Source organism: Hippopotamus amphibius, chromosome 9, assembly GCF_030028045.1.
Source record: "Hippopotamus amphibius kiboko isolate mHipAmp2 chromosome 9, mHipAmp2.hap2, whole genome shotgun sequence".
Lineage (NCBI taxonomy): Eukaryota > Metazoa > Chordata > Mammalia > Artiodactyla > Hippopotamidae > Hippopotamus > Hippopotamus amphibius.
In genome coordinates, this window is record NC_080194.1 from 138,573,497 (window position 1) to 138,590,774 (window position 17,278).

General features: G+C 42.2%; 1 protein-coding gene across 8 annotated transcripts in view; it reads right to left on the reverse strand.

Annotated features, from left to right (window-relative positions):
- TRRAP (transformation/transcription domain associated protein) overlaps positions 1-17,278 on the reverse strand; it is a 105,486-nt gene that overhangs the window by 75,849 nt on the left and 12,359 nt on the right. For 6 of the 8 annotated variants that reach the window (XM_057748297.1, XM_057748292.1, XM_057748298.1 and 3 more), the window contains exons 7-19: positions 17,020-17,076; positions 15,552-15,677; positions 14,202-14,279; positions 13,915-14,003; positions 12,975-13,071; positions 10,259-10,397; positions 8,268-8,346; positions 6,554-6,788; positions 5,581-5,947; positions 5,395-5,492; positions 4,724-4,918; positions 4,093-4,284; positions 1,025-1,190 (exon numbers count right to left, since the gene is read on the reverse strand). In XM_057748297.1, coding sequence (XP_057604280.1) covers positions 1,025-1,190; positions 4,093-4,284; positions 4,724-4,918; positions 5,395-5,492; positions 5,581-5,947; positions 6,554-6,788; positions 8,268-8,346; positions 10,259-10,397; positions 12,975-13,071; positions 13,915-14,003; positions 14,202-14,279; positions 15,552-15,677; positions 17,020-17,076 — 1,918 coding nt within the window. The remainder of the gene's footprint in view (positions 1-1,024; positions 1,191-4,092; positions 4,285-4,723; positions 4,919-5,394; positions 5,493-5,580; positions 5,948-6,553; positions 6,789-8,267; positions 8,347-10,258; positions 10,398-12,974; positions 13,072-13,914; positions 14,004-14,201; positions 14,280-15,551; positions 15,678-17,019; positions 17,077-17,278) is intronic. The other 2 variants (XM_057748295.1, XM_057748293.1) reach the window with 1 other exon arrangement.

A 17,278-nucleotide genomic window follows, 5' to 3' on the forward strand; every position in this document is an offset into this window, starting at 1 on the left:
AAGAGAAAGGCAAATAACAGTGCCCCAAACAAGGCACGTCCCAGACAGCGGAGGCTGAAGAAAGAAGCCGTCAGGGAAGGCATCACAGCAGCCACACCAGATTCAGAATCCAAAGGAGAAGGTGGATGAGGAGAGGATGCACTTGAACAAAACCAGGTGGGGAGAAATCAGGTTGAGAAGAGTGAAGGAGGGGAAGTCAGACTGATGAGAGCAGCAGATGTAGATTAGGGAAGACTGGAGATGGGGTCAAATATGGACAACAGAGCATGACTAAGGGCCTCCTTAAGCACCTGGCCTGGGGGGCTTAGGGCCGCATTACATTCAACATATTCAAGGATTTCCCAGTTGCCTCCTGGGTGTACTATGCTATAAATGGCTTCTATTTAAAGAACTTATAAAGAAAATACAGGAGAAAATTTAATCCCTTGCCAAGAGTGCACCCTTACCAAAAAAAAAAAAAAAAAAAATTCCTAGGATGGTGTTTCTAATCAGTTCATACCTGTAAACACTCACCGGACTTAAGATCCCCTTTAGCTACGTACCTTGAAAGCATTCCTAATACACAGGAATAAAAGAATTGTCTTCGCAAGTTAGCAAATAGATAAAAATATAAACATATTTTTATATATTTTATATAAAGCTTATATCAGCTTTGTAACTTGTTTTTTTCCTTTCTTGTTCTAATTCTCTTTCAACCTAGGGATCCCTGATCTTACGAAGCCACTTTCTAGAACCACTTACCAAATGCTCCAAATATGTAACAAAGTCCTAACTGGGGCAACAAAAACCTTCCAAATCCCATTCAACTCTGAGTAGGGAGAAGAACCCAACCCTTTAAAGATCCACTGCCTTTAAAGAGAGCAGGACACTGCGATGGACACACACAAACACACTGCAGGGGACATGCACATACCTCCCCTCACCATGACCTTCACCAGGTGCAGAGGAGGAACCTCAGCACCCAAGGGCAGCCAGACCCCCCACACGCACAAGACTAGAAGGCAACCCACACCACTGTGCTGACCTTGCAGGAGGTTTGGCAGAAGAGGCAAAAACTCCTGATACAGGAGATCGTGGCTGCCTCCCCCGATGGAGCGGAACAGGGCCCGAAGCAACAGGAAGTAGTTATAGGGTTCTTTGGCCGTCTGCGCGAGCTCCATTGAGCTGTTCACAATCTTGTGCAGGTGAGGCTGCAGGACGGAGAAAAGGCAGGTTAATGGGCTCTAAATGAGGAGGGTTCACTGCAAAAAAAATAGGAACAGAAGGTATGAATTTACTCCAAAAAGAAAGACAAAACAAAAATTTTCCAACTTTTATTTGACTCAAACTTGTTTCTCTTAAAATATGTAGACTTCCACCAGTTTGGCTGTGAAAGAAGCACTTACTAGGTTCCTATCTTACTATGTAGGTACGCGATGCTGAGCAGACACCTTGCAGCAGGAATTGGAGGGCCCGTGAGCTCTGAAGTTCTCGTGAACAGTCCCTCCTTCGTAAGACCAAATAACCAAATAAGGTGAAAGAAGCTGTACCAACTTACAATTCCACCAACAGTGCAGGAGGGTTCCCTTTTCTCCACACCCTCTCCAGCATTTATTGTTTCTAGATTTTTTTTGATGATGGCCATTCTGACCGGTGTGAGGTGATACCTCGTTGTGGTTTTGACTTGCATTTCTCTAATGATTAGTGATGTTGAGCATCTTTTCATGTGTTTGTTAGCCATCTGCATGTTGGAGGTTCCTTAAAAAACTAAAGATGGAACTACCATATGACCCAGCAATCCCACTCCTGGGCATATACCCTGAGAAAACCATAATCCAAAAAGAAACACGTACCATAATGTTCATTGCAGCACTATTTACAATAGCCAGGACATGGAAGCAACCTAAATGCCCATCAACAAATGAATGGACAAAGAAAATGTGGCACATATATACAATGGACTATTACTCAGCCATAAAAAGGAATGAAACTGAGTTACTTGTAATGAGGTGGATAGACCTAGAGACTGTCATAGAGCGAAGTATGCCAAAGAGAGAAAAACAAATACTAACTCATATATATGCAATCTAAAAAAATGGTACTGATGAACCCAGTGACAGGGCAAGAATAAGGATGCAGACATAGAGAACGGACTTGAGGACATGGGGCTGGGAGGGGGTGAAGGGGAAACTGGGACGAAGTGAGAGAATAGCACTGACATATGTACACTACCAAGTGTAAAACAGATAGCTAGTGGGAAGCTGCTGCATAACATAGGGAGATAAACTCGATGATGGGTGATGACTTAGAGGGCCAGAATAGGGAGGGTGTGAGGGAGTAGCGGGAGGGAGGGGATGTGGGGATATATGTATAAATACAGCTGATTCACTTTGGTGTACCTCAAAAACTGACACGAGTGTAAAGCAATTATATTCCAATAAAGAGCTTAAAAAAAAAAAAAGATGAAAGAAGCCTGTTTCCTAACTATCAGAAGGCAAAGAGCAACCTAAAGGAATTGAAACTTCACTACCAATCAAATACTACACACGCAAAGCTTGGAAGAGCCTCAAAAGACATCTGAGATTATAATGCTGTAGAAGACTTAATAGAAAAAAGTGTTCACATGGGTAGTTCTTTAATAAAAAAAGCATTTTATTAGCTTATAGTAAGTTTAATCAACATTTTAAGACAGATTTGCTTTTTATCTTGTACTTCAAGTCCTAGTTTTGACATGTGACAGGCTGATGTGAATTTTTTTTGCAGGTGTATTTAAGGTGAACTGCAAGCTGTAAACTATCTGTATAGTTAGTGATACAGTTACAAATTTCTTACTATATACGGCATGATACATTTCTATGGATAAATCATCTATATTAGTCTCACGACAAAAAGTCCTATGAAATCGTTCTCTGAACACCTTTCCTGAACAATATTCCGACACCCCATTATTAAGCTTATCTATTAGGTTTTATTCTTTTTGTTGGTTGTTGTTCTACATAGCTGTCCTGGATATCGGCATAAGTTGAGTTATTTGAAGATATCGAATTATGTGGACAAAGACTACAATTAAATATTTTGTATGTTTCTAAAAGTTTCAGTATTTTCTTTTTACACTAACATGAAAGTAACGTCAAGGTTGTTGATAACTGATTTCTATGTAACTGAAAGAGTGGAGGAAGCTGTCACATAAAAGCACAAGTTACTGGTGCTTCTTTACACCACCAGCTATACATCTACTTCAGAAAAAAGTGGATCTCGTTTACATTCTCAACCTTTCTCCTATGGGAAAACATCTCTCTTCAGACAGAACTGATAATAACATTCAACCTTCTACAGAAATTAAAATATCTTGCCGTAAGTGGAAGAGAACTTTGCTAAGGCTTTTGTTCCATCTGCTGCCTTTAGTGGATGATGTAACCATGCATCAGTTTCTGCCATTTGCTAGAATCAAATAATTGACAAAATACAATTATGCATATAGGATTAGTTATCTACAAGAATGTGTTAGGAGACGCATCCCTCCCAGATGGTCTTAATAAGGGGACACAAATTGGCTAGAGCTCTTGATTCAGAGGGGAAAAATGAACAGATAGGCCTGAAATGGGATGTTTATGTGCTGCCACAGAAAATATGAACATACAGAAGACATGCTGTAGAAGATGGGCATGTGATGAGAACTGTTACACAGCCAACCATTTCTCGTCGGATCTAAGAGGTAAGATGTTTTTTCCTCCTGAGTTCTTTTGAGTCAGTCAATTTAAAAAAAAAAAAAGAATGACGTGTTCCTACTACCCTACCTGTGTGGTCCACACAAGAAGTGAGTTTAAAAAAGAAAATCAGAGCGCCAAGACTAATGACAAGCCCTGTCTACCAATGAACCTACTCTGAAGTGCTCGTTTTGGATCAGGAGACAAATTGTTTACGCTCTGCTTTAGAAATACATGAAATGTTTTCCACACTTGGCCCTGATTTGTTGTAAACATTTATTAATCAATACTACAATATGTATAAATGCAAAGAGCCACTCCAGTTTCTGTTCAAAATGAAAAGAATTAAAAAGCAACAACAAAAAAACCCAAACACAAGGCACGGCTTGGCTCTAACTGAGTTTACCTTCAGCATTTGTTCGTTTTCAGCTGCAAAGAGGGAGACGGAGCCAAAGACCAACTTGAACAGCTTGAGGTACAGGTTGGAGAGCTCCACGTTGGAGCCCATTTCTGGCAGGCGGTCTAGGAGATACTCCACCAGAATTGTAGCAAACAGAGCAGAGGTAGTAGGATTTGCCAAGAAGGAATTGGCAACAATCTGTCAGAACAAGAAACGCATGTGACAAAAATCATTACTTCCCCAAAGCGGCTTCAAGAAAAAATAAGGAACTTTCCAAAAGTACAAAACCAAATCGGTATCAGACACTCCAAGAAATGAATTATCCACCAAAAAAAAAACCAAACAAAAACAATTTACTGAGCACTGGGTGCAGCAGTTCACTTAAGTACTTAATCTGTCATCTTATCCTCACCGTCAAGTACCAAGAGGCTATAACTAACGCATGTTTAATTTCTACTATCAAAGGAACTGATCCAAAGCATCTTAAACTTTTGAAGACTTTTTTTTTTTTACTGTGGCCTAATAGTTCTCAAAATTCTGCTCTACAAGCACTATCCTTAAGCACATCACTTAGAAAATAAAAGGGATACCAAGTATTCGACACATGTTGAAAGAATGTAAGAAAGCAGTGTCACACCTGAAGAGCGTAATTTTTTGAGATTCTTTCCACCATATAAGGGACTGTAGTTTGAAAGATTTCTTTAAATGTTAATGGGTTCATCATTGTGAAGACACCGGCAAAGTGCTCCAATACTTCCTTCTCTTCCTTCATTCTAACAGTTTGGCAGTTTGCTACTCGAATATATGTTTGTCCGTTTCCTGCTATCTGAACCTAGCACAGGAAAAAAAAATCACACGGGAATTAAAACTATCTCTGAATATATTCCATTACACAATCAGATCAGCTGCATACTTAAAACAGAGTGTTTGAATCAGATAACAAACATCCACCACCTCCCCCCTCCCCAAACCTTTTAAATTCTCTATTCTCACCTTGAATTTGCAAAAAATACACAAAAGCACAAAAATCTTCGTTAGGTATTCAAAACAGTAACAAATATACTACAATTAAATCTCTTTTCTATTGCATTCCTTTTACACTACCTGCCCTCAAAATACACTGACACTTACAGGAATTCTCACCATAAATGCAACCCTATGCTATAGAACAAAAGCAAACCTGGGTATATGAAACCCCTAGACCATTCAAATAGTAAAAGATTTCTGAGACCTCATCCATCACTAGCACCTCTAATTATAAGAGGCATTTTCCACACTCAGGAGCCTGGTTTGAGAGCACCGCCTTACCTGATAAATATCTAAAGCCTGCATTGCATATTTCACAAGTTTTATGTATATCTGAGTCTCTTTGGGCTGTAACTGCTTATTGGGAATGAACTGAGCTTCTGGAAAAGAGAGAGCACAATAAGTGAATGCGCATAAAACCCACTATGAAAAACATCGTTTGTCTAAATAACTCAAGAGCGGAATTACCACCAGGTGCTTTACACGACGTTATGCCCCACGTGATGGTCTTGACGCCACAGACCAAGGTTTTTACCAAACTCCGGCAATCTGTGACTTGGAACGTCTGCTTGTCTTCCTTGTCCTTTTCTCCTTGCTTCTCAAAGGGAGGCACAGGGGCTGGGGTCACAGGGGTGGCGGGGGTGGGGGGTGGCGGCGGGGGTGGGGCTGGGGTGGGAACAGGCGCTGGGGAAGGGGCAGGGCCCGGAGCTGCAGGGGCCGAGGGCACGCCAGGCAGAGCTGCTTCCACGGCTCCAAGTTCTGACTGAGGCTTGCACTTCTTAAAAATGGCAGAGAGCTGGTACCGTGCTATGGTGTGGAATTTGAGAACAAAAACCTGTCAGGAAGAGAAAGTGGAGGGGAGACAAAAGTCATTTCTCTTTAGCAAGGCCAACCACCCTTCCAGAGACAGAAAAAAAACTCTCTGAAACCACCTGCTGAGGTCAGTGCTTCCCCCCTGCCCCCCACCCCCCCCACCACTACAGCAAGTGTCACCATCTCCACTTGACCCGTGGAAAAGTGGTTCCAGAGAGCTGGGTGACTGGCCTTCGAACAGGGCCTGGATGCATCTACCCCTGAGCCGGGCACCCCTGGGTCCCTCTCCAGAGAGGGTCCCAGATAATGCAGCACCTGGCTATGTGGCATCCCAGAAAACACCTCTCCTCCTTACTCCCCAGGAACTATGCTAAGATCACTCGTGCACTGCCCCACCCATCTCACAACCACCCTGGGAGGCAGACACGGTGACTGTCCCTGGTGAGAAGACGGGCAGAACAGCACAGAGGGTCAAGCATCTCGCTCAAGGAGCCTTGGCTAGGGGGTGGGGGAGCGGGGATTTGAACCCAGGTGGTCTAAACACCCAGGACCAAGCTTGGCAATCGGGCGGCCCATGAACTGCCTGGAAGCGCTCGTGTGAGCGTAGCGCTACACGGGGAGCCGGTACCTCCAGCATCCGCATCAGCACGTCCCGCCCATTGCCACTCTCCTGCTCGCTCTTGGAGCGGATGCAGTCCACCAGGTTCAGCAGGAGCTTGCAGGACATGGTCTGGATGCTGCTGGGCAGGGACTCGTCATCGATGTTCTTGGCGAAGAGCTGGACGGCGAGGGAGAGGTCACTGAGGGGCAGGTGCTGACGGACATGGTGCACGAGGTCGGCCAGCGTGCTGTAGGCAAGGGGCCTGCGGGCAGAGACCCCCGCTCGTTCACGTCTCATTGTCCCCACGGGCCACACCTGCGGGCCACCATCTCCACCACTCCCTGCCCCAGGAACACCCCTGGCTGGTCTGGGGCACGTTCTACAGCGGCCCTGTTTCCCCCTTGTTATTTCCTCCCAGCTACGTGATTAAAAGGCTCAAGTCTTGTCTTACTGCTTAAATCTTTGCTCTAAATTAAAAACGTTAACTTTGTGCATGTCACATTTATACTGGCACGTCTCGTTAACCTGAGCAGACGTACCCACCAGCTTGATGGTGCACTGAATGGGTTCTGTGGCGCAAAGATAAACAGCCTGTGTCAAATACACCTTATATACTGTGTATTTTATCGAGCTGCAACAACAGTGTCTGGGCCACCCAGCGCTTTCACTTGCTAAACATCCGGACACCTGCCACGTGCCAGACACTGGGCCTGGCACCAGGGATGCCATGGGGACGCCAGTAAATAGAGTCCCTGTCCTCAGGAAGCTTATTTACAGGAGGGGAAACACACGAGTAAAGGAATCAACTGTGCAAACTGCTAAGTGCTGCGGGAGATGTGAAAAGGCATCAGGTGAAAGGCTGGTGGGGGCCAGGGAAAGCCCCTCTGTGGTGACATCGGCTCTGAGACCTCAACCAGGGGCATTTCCAGCTGGAGGAAACAGCAAGGTCAAGGCCCTGAGTGGGAACTGCCTGGAGGAGCCAAGGAGCCGCCGAGGTGTAAGTGGCCACAGAAGGCCAGGCAGGGAGAACATAGCCAGACCCCGCGGGGGCCGCATGCCACGGTCAAGAGTCTGGGTTGTGTCTGAGGGTGACAGAAACCACTCGAGGGTTTCAATCTGATATCCATTCAGGTGGGTTCAACTCCAAGTTATGAAGAATGTCTCACTCGATGTTTTACAACAGAATTTATATAGAAAACACAGTGAGCAGTCTTTATCACGTTCAGAATATTCTGCATATTTTTCACAAGCTCCATCACCCCTCCCTATCACCAAAAAATGACTAATGTTGATTCATTTTACATTGTAAAAGATGATTAAATGTTAATTCTCTCCTTTAGAAACAATAAACATGATCACAACTATATTTACTTTATAAAATGCATAAGAATAAAGACTAGAAGGAAACAGTCTAAAATATTAGCCATGTTACTTGATCTTGTGGAGAACCAAAAGGTTTTCTCTTTCTTCCCAGTAGGTGATCAAATACTCTTTTTTTAATAAAAAGGTGCATTTACTACTTAGAAGGCAAAAAAAAACTAACACTAGTCAGATAGTTCTACCTACAATTTAAATCAAGACAACTACTCTGACCTAAGGCGTTTCCAAAACCTCCTGCAATTCTAAATCCAAGGGGAGAGAAAATGCCCAACAGCCCACACTTGCTGAAATGCTAACAAAGTGTTAGGCTCCACGGCCCCTGTCACTGAATCAACCAGATATCACAGGTTTAACATTATACCTGAGAGTCTCTCGAGCAGTATATCCTGAGCCAATTAGTATGGATTCATCAAACAGCTTGTCCATGCAAGGAATGAACTCTGGAACATAAACACCCATTGCACATATCACCAACCAAATCGGGTATGCAGTAAGTCACTTGACAGTACTTTCACAGGAGCAATCTAGATCTGGGGACGGGCAGGGAGGAGGACGGGTGAGGAGGAGGAAGGCACATGTGCTATTTCACTCTAAGACGCTGGCTTTGCTGGGCCACACGAGCCACGTGCCGCAGAGACACAGTCGGGATCACACTCGGTGTCAGAGAATACACTAAGAAACGGTGAGCTTCGGGTCCCTGGCAGGGAACCCACCCTCAACACTTCTCAGGAGGTGCTGTCCATTGTCCTTAAAAGCTGGCACCATCTACCCAAGGGGGCAGTATTCCCCTCCCTGCGACTCTGCAGGCCTGAGGCCCTGACAGGGTGGAACAGCTGGTCTCCACTCAGGGACAACCGACGTTGCTGAGGACGCGCACACAGGGTGGCAAATCATGCAGCAAACAGTACATTCTCTGTCAGCAAATAGCCACTGAGGATCAAAGCTATAACAGACACATGCACGCTGGAGAGACCCCTCCCACAGCCAGGCAGCACAGGGAGAAAAATGGGAGAAGACACAAGCAGTCCCTCTGAGGTCAGAGGAGGGAACATGCCCCACTGCCCACAGCAAGGTGGCCAGGAGGAAGGAGGCGCAGGGGGAAGACGCAGAGGGCTCAGTCCGCACAAGCTGGAGGCCGGCTGGGAATGAGTAAACCATGCAGAGAAGAAGTAAGTTGCACGGCACCAGCTCCACATCAGCTTCATAACCCAGAATCAGAGCTTCCGGGGAAACGGGTAAATCTGTAAACGTCAGGTTTTTCCAAACTACTGTTTCTCAAGGGATTAGCACAAATGGGTGACTATATATCATTTCAAATGCCAACAAAGTAATATGTTCACTAACATTTGGTAGTGGATGCGTAAATTCTACTATATGCATACATGTTTTGTATTTTATAATGGGGCTAACATTTAACATGATTCTTTATACATTTCTTTCAATAAAAACTTCCTGAGATGTCATGATGTTATCTGTTTAAGTCCAGGAACTATTACAGGCTTTAAAATATCTTGTTTTTTAAAAGGCAGCATCCTTCAAAACCTGAATTCAACCAGTCTAACGTGATCTAACCTTGGAAAGTACCATCCTGGAAATGTCAATCGTTGCAGAGTTAACAAGACTGAAACCAAGCTTTACAGCCTCAAAAGAGGGCCTAGTTATGCGTGATGGATCAGAGGTTACCTGATACACATGAGAAAGGTTTCTTATCTGTCAGCACTTCAACAAGTAGAAACCTCCTGTTCTATGGCTCCCCAAGGCACCTCCAAAGTCCTTATTACTCAAATGGCAGGAATACTGAAAGTTAATCTGAGAACGGTACTCCAGACATAACTCAGTCACTTCAGTAAACAGATTTTAAAACATTCCACTTGAAGCCCTTCCATCATTTTCACAGCATGAAGAAAGAAAACACTGTTTACTTCTCAATTTTTCAAGATTGTTGGCTGTAAATCAGAAAGCAAATGGCTATTTGCAATGTCAAAAGACAGGCAGTCAGAAGGCAGAGAAATATCAAGAGATCCTCAGACTGTAGACTGTGCTAAGGAAATCATCACATTAATTATGAAATTGTTGAGAAGACACAGGGAGAACTCTGGTGGCAGGCAAAAAAGACAGGCAGACAGAGAGAGAGAGAGGGAGGGAGGGAGAAAGCAAAGGAGGGATGGGCAGGCAGAGACAGGGGGAGGTAGAGAGGCAGATAAAGGGGAAAAAAATACACCCAAAATAGCAATAAAAGGACACATGGAGCCAAAAACACTGAGTGAGCTGAAGGCTCAGCACAACGATGGACCGTGAGCAGCAGGCCCACGCTCACAGGCGGGCGAGCGGCCCAAGGCAAGGCGGACGTACGGTTTCGCAGCTCAGTGGTGAGGATGTGCTTCGCCGCGATCAGAAGCTCCTTTCTGAGGTGTGCGGTCTCTGCCGGACAATTTGAAAGCAGCTGCAACATTCCTTTCACCATTTGCTGAGAGTACTTAGTCACCAACTCCTGTAAAAGTAAGAGGAAAACAACAGTTACACTGATAGGCGGGTGTTAAGAAAAACCCAAGTTTTATAAACTTAAAAAAATTCGGTAAGACTAGGCTTGGCTCAAAGGACTCTCAGAACGTAACAGGCCTAACACACAAGTACCATCCAGGAAGTCTTGGCAGTTTGTGTGTGCACTGCCACCCTGGAAGCAGCTTCTTTTACATGATGGGATCATGGAGGCCTTCTCTGTATTTTCTGTATTTCCCCAACTTTCAACAATGAATATGTATTATTTCCCACTAGAGGGAAGGAGGAAGAAATAAATATTGAAAGGGGGGAAAGTGGGGGGTGGGGTGGGATGAATTGGGAGATTGGGATTGCCATATACACACTAATAAAAAGAAATCAAATTGTATACTTTAAATATATGCAATTTATTGTATGTCAATTATATCTCCAAAAAAAAAATAAATATTGAAGTTAAACACAAAACTCTTTATTGACTGAGTCATCCCATGGATGTAAGTTGTGAATGACACCAAAGACCTTTAATCAGCTCCGAATGAGTTCTAGTCACAACTGCCTTTTGAGGTGTTTCACAAAGTTATTCACAAGAACTCAAGGTGACTAAAATAAAGCGGTATCTAATTCAGATTTTTTACAAATGTTCCATTTTTTTTAGTGTAAGTAATCATTATTGAGATAAACACATTGAAGAGAGAGGGAGGAGAAGGCTACAAATGTTTTCAAAGGGTAGTTTACAATTAAAACGATTTGCCTTACACGTTTTCATTTTTACTTTCCTGAAATAAAATCCTTAAAAAAAGTATCAATTACAATACAATTCCATTGCTCTAGAATAGATCAGGACTAAAGTTATTCCATACTTTGGAATAACCACCTCCACACAAGAGTTTTAGTCAAAAACCTGTAAGACTAGTGAGAGACAAGGCATCAATTTCTTCCTTCAAGTTCTTATGACTTAAGTGAAATACCACAGTCCCAAACAGGAAAATGAAATGACTCTACAGGCTCAAAAAAGGCTCCAAAACTTCTTTACCACAGTTTTATTTGATAATGCTGTTTTTTGAAGTTCCAACCTCTCCCACGTAATTTGCTGTTAACACCTAACTTCCAACAACAGCAAAAGTCAATGAACCTAATACATCCACACAAAAATCTGTGTGCAAATATTCACAGTAGCTTTATTAAGCCAAAAATGAAACAGGCAAGTCTGTAAAGATAGGAAGTACATTAATGGTTGCCAGGGGCTGGGGGGTCAGGGAAGAGTGGAAGTCACTGCTCATCAGTTTCTTTTTCAGGTGAAGAAATTGTTTTAAAATTGAATAGTGATGATGGTTAGACAAATCTGTGAATAAACTAAAACCACTGAACTGTACATTTCAAAAGGGTGAATTTTATGGTATGTGAATTATACCCTGATAAAATGGCTTAAAAAAAAATAGAAGTGATCCAAATGTTCCTCAACTGGTGAATGGATAAACACACCATGATTACACCCATACAACGGAATACTGTGCCACGGCCTGAACTGTGTACCCTTCCAAATTTCATATGTTGAAGCCCTAACCCCCACTGTGACTGTATCTGGAGATGAGTCTTTAGGACGTAATTCAGGCTGAATGAGATCATACAGGTGGGGGCCTCATCCAGTAGAGCTGTGACCTTATAAAAGAAGAGAAAGAGGTCTCTCTCCTCACCACCATGGGAGGACACAGCAAGAAGGTGGCCACCTGCAACCCAGGAAGAAAGCCCTCACCAGAAACCAAACCCTGCTATAACCTTGATCTTGGATTTTCCAGGCCCCAGAACCAAGAGAAAATAAATTTTGGCTGTTTAAACCTAGTCTACACTATTTTGTTGTTCCTAGGTGGCGCAGTGGTTAAGAATCCACCTGCCAACGCAGGGGACATGGGTTCGAGCCCTGTTCTGGGAAGATTCCACATGCCATAGAGCAACTAAGCCCGTGCACCACAACTATTGAGCCTGTGCTCTAGAGCCTGTGAGCCACAACTATTAAGCCCATGTACCACAACTATTGAAGCCCACGTGCCTAGAGCCCGTGCTCCACAAGAGAAGCCACTACAATGAGCAGCCTGCGCACCACAATGAAGAACAGCCCCCGCTCTCAGCAACTAGAGAAAGCCTGTGTGCAGCAACGAAGACCCAACACAGCCAATAAATAAATAAATAAATTTATTTTTTAAAAAAAGTAACAAGTCACCAATAACATAACAAGGACGAATCTCAGCACTACTGCTAAGTGCGAGGCCAGGCTCAAGAGGTACATACACTGTCCACCAAGTGGCTCATCTCTATGACATGCTGGAAACGGGAAAACTATGGGGACAGAAAACAAACCAGTGTTTGCCACGAATGGAGGTGGGAGGAGGAAATTGACTACAAACATATAAAAGGAACTTTATGGATGATGGAAATGTTCTGTATTTTGATGTCCTGGTGGTTATATATGCATTTGTCAATTCAGCAAACTGTACACCACAAAAAGTGAATTTTACTGCATGTAAATTATACCTCAGTAAACCTGACTTAAAACAAAAGGCAATGAACTTACCTGATAAATTCTGATGATATAAGCTAAAAATGACAATGTTTTGATCTGAGCAGCAATGAAATCAGCATACAACTCCTTGTTGTAAAGCTTATGTTGCCTAATGAGAAGTGAACAAAATTAACAATATTAGCTCTCAACTCTTTAGATGACGTTAATATTAATTAAAAGCCTATAGGAATTACTAAGCCCAAAAGGTTTATTTTTATAGCAGCAACAGTAAACACACCTACGCTTTCATGCAGTTTCAAGTAACATAAAAGCCTTTAAGGCATAAAGCAGGCAGATCTCCAGGCCACTGGGTGGCAGCCTCAGCCTGAATCCCCACAGCCAACGCGATTGACCTGCTCCCCCAGAAGACAGTGTGAGGGCACCTATCTGATCAACAAAAGACCCGTGGCCACAGGAGCTATTAGAGCTGATTCACCCCCAGATCCTGCCCTCAAGTGACTCAGCCAGATAGGCCGCAAGTCAAGAGAGCAAGTGATAGAAGTCTTAGGGAGAGTGCTGTGAAGTTTGAGAAAAAGTTTCACTGAGAGGCTTCAAAGGATGAACAAGTTTGGATGAACCAGTCAGTGATTAAGGGTGACGGGGATAAAGAGCTCTCTAGCCCTCGTGCTGAAAGGAACAGCAAGAACAAGGGCTTGAAGGTGAGAAAGCCTGGAATATCGCAGAGCTGTAATCGAGGACAGTAATGCCTCATGATAGTTCTAAATATACAAGACACCAAAGATTGAGACATGTCACCCTTTCAAAATAAGGAACCAAAATAAATATTACTATCATCACTGAAATACAAGGTCAGAAAGCTAAAAATGCATATATGTTTAACCAAAATTTTATCACTCAAAATTTTCTTGTCTTACAAATGACAGCAAGTATGTTTTTACTTGGATTAAAGAACTATGGCAGTCAGCAATGTCACCGGCCAAAGAAAGCTCACCTGGCCTGTGCGGACACCTGAATCGCAATGGTATTCATGATCAAGGGCACAAATTCGGCAACGACATTGTGGATATTCAGTTTGTAGAGCTAAAAGCAAACATATCAGACTGTCATGCTTTTACACTCTGCTTGGAGCAAAATAATGTGGCCTACCAAAGAAACCGTGAGATTCTTTAGTTAGCACATGTGTATCACGCACATCTATCTGCCGCAGAAAATTAGGTGTGAATTCTGTTGTAAAATGGGAAGTTCCAAACTCAAGAAGCTCCTAAGCAATATGCATACCTGATACATTAGAACAACAATAATGGGCAGTTCTGCCAACACCTTCAATGAAAGAGATCCTCTTGGAATGACAGAATGCTGCAAGAGAGGCACAGGAGGACTGTGGTTACCGCCGTGGCACTTAAATAGCCCTGGTCAGCGCACCCCTGCTGGCCCTCACCCCATCGAAATCAAGGGAAGGGAAAACACTGCACATCTTTGTAATTATCTGTGGTGAAAGACACAAACTATTCTGAAAACAAAGTACATAGAACTGTCACTTAATATAAAAGGTTTTATACTTTATAATGTCATCACCAGTTGTAAAAACCTCAGGAAAATTTGTTAAAACTTAGGGATTCAAATCATCGGAGAAATTAAAAAAATTTTTTTAATCTATTATTTTGCTTACTTAAAAGAACAACAGCAAGAAGTACAATCTTACCTAGTTTTATTCAAAGGTATTTATAAACAGGAAAGATGCTTACAATAAATATAAGAAAAAATAGTCTTACATAAAAACAAACATGTAAGGAAAATGTCAGACTCAAAATACAAATGGGCAATGAACAGACAGGAACAGACAAGCAAAAAAAGAAACACAAAGACTGATAAATAGAAAACAAGTTTCTAATTCAGGAAGAACAAAGGAATGACAGTTTCATTCAAAATGTAGTTCCCTGTTTATCCTAGCTCAAATTAAAACATTCTGCAAAACCATTTCAGTAAAACAAATACCAACAATAGTCCTGATTCATCATAAAAATACAGTCACAGTAGATGCTCAATACATACACGTTCCCTACGCAGCAGACACTACAAATCTAATGCATTAGCTGCAGACAATACCAGCATTACCTTCACAAAACTCCACGAGATGCATTTTTCAGATGAGGGGGAAAATGCTGTCAGAACAAAGGTTCGTGAACTTTCCTACAGTCAGAAAATGCAAGTGGTGGAGCTGTAACATCATCCCAGAACTTATGTCCTCAGAGCCCACGCCGTCCAGCACTAAACTACAAATTTATACGTAGTTTAAAGGGACTTCACTAACGTTGAAGCTAAGGACAGAACGGAGGCCCCTCTGCCGGGACAGCCACTCCTTCCGGTTCTGGATTCCACCACGATTTTATCTTTGTGTCTTTGCATCAATGGTGAGCAAGTTCCCACACACACCTGCACAGCACCATCAGTCACATGCCCTTGTGTGCGCGCACACGTTTGTTTGCTTATTTTAAATGCCTCCAGGTGTTTAAGGAAAAACACAAAAAACTGAAGTGGTCTAAAAAGTCAGTATCTCACTTTTCCTCTACCAAGGGTAGGAGACGTGGATAAAAACAAAGCAAAAAGCAAAGTAACTGAAACACTTACTGTTCTTGTCTCGCTGTCCTCACGCTCGGGATTGACCTTCACAGCAATCGTTGTGATCATTCCGACCATTTCTGGGGGAGGGACTGTGTTCTCGGGGATCACCTGAGGGTTCTCAAAGTAGCGGTTCTACAGAAAAGAACAGAAGTCACTTACACCTAACGTGTGGTGGAAGAAACCAAATGTCCTACCCCTTTATGCTGCACCAACCCTGCGGTACTTGGGGTTCTCTTCTTTCAGGACCATGAAGATAACACGACAGACACACTCTCCACCTCCAACAACAGAAAACAAACTTGCCCACACTCTTTTCTACTATTTTTCCCTGGCTGATAAAAGATGACATATATCATGTTATATTGCTACCTCAGTGAGGTGGGGAGGGTGCAGTTCAATAAGAAGCTGATCCTTATTGAATCAACCTTCCAAAGAGTCTCCTAAACAGAGGTCAAATATGGAACAGAAGCAAAGTATGGAAGACATTTTAAAAAGCCAAGACCTCACTGTCATCCTTAGTTCTCAATGAAATTTGGGTTTCATGTTAAAAAAGACAGCTTCGTGTGAAAAGTAGTTCTTTGATCAAGACGGCAGTTGACACAATGATAACTTGCTCAGAATGCAATTTAAGTTTTATACACTATTAGCAGATTAAAATCCTTAAAAACCAAAGTCAATTTTACCATTTAATTTAAAATGGTAATTTAATTTAAAAAAAAATTAAGCTTAAAAAAAAAAACTTTAAAGTAGAAACTGTGAAACACGAACACATTTATGCACAATGATTTTTAGCAAAGTGTTACTTGTGACAGTAAAGAACTAAAAATGGGGGAAACCAGCAATAGGGAGATGGTCAAGGTACATGCGAATGACAGGAAATTAAGGGTCACTAAGAATTAGGACTGCTAGAGGAGAGTTTTGGAGGATGTTCCCAGCTGTAACCGCGATTCCTTCCATTAAATGAGAACAGGATGGGGGGAGTCTCTCCTCTTCCACTCCACACACTTTTATACGGGTGGCGCTGCTTGGAAACAGTTCTTGCAATATAGGAAAAAATTTTAACAACACAGAAAAATGCTGAAAGTATACACCACTCCCCAAAAAAGCTTCAAGAATGTGAGCGCAACCATCTCTACAAAGTGCAAAGTGAAACTCAAAACAAAACATCAATGTCAATGGTTGCTCACAAGTGAAAGAATAATTATGGACAATTCCCTTTTTTTTTTTTTTTTGCAAAATTTCTACAATAAGAACATACTGCTTTATGTCAAAAATACAGTATTTAATCTAAACAGTGAAACCAAAAGAACTCTTTTTTTTCTGTTCAGTGGCTAATTTATCAACTTAGATTTTGACCATCACTAAACATTCCTGCTGTAAAATTAGCATCCCTCCAATTATTCCTTCAACCCTTTGGAATGAGGAAGTAATAAATAAATATAAACAAATTCAAATAATATTAAAAACAGCATACCACTACTTTTGGAAGCTCCTTGTAAATCTGTTTCACAAAATCCAAAAAATGATGAATCTAAAAAAACAGACAGTATAAAGAAGATATTTATAAGCAGAAAATGCTTACAATAAATAAGAAATATCAATAGTCTTCATACATAAGAATTCATAAAACAGGCAAGAAAAACGTCGGACGCAATACAAACAGGCAATGGATGTGAACAGACAAAAAAAAAAGAAAGAAAAAAGACTGATAAACAGAAAACAAGCTTTCTAAT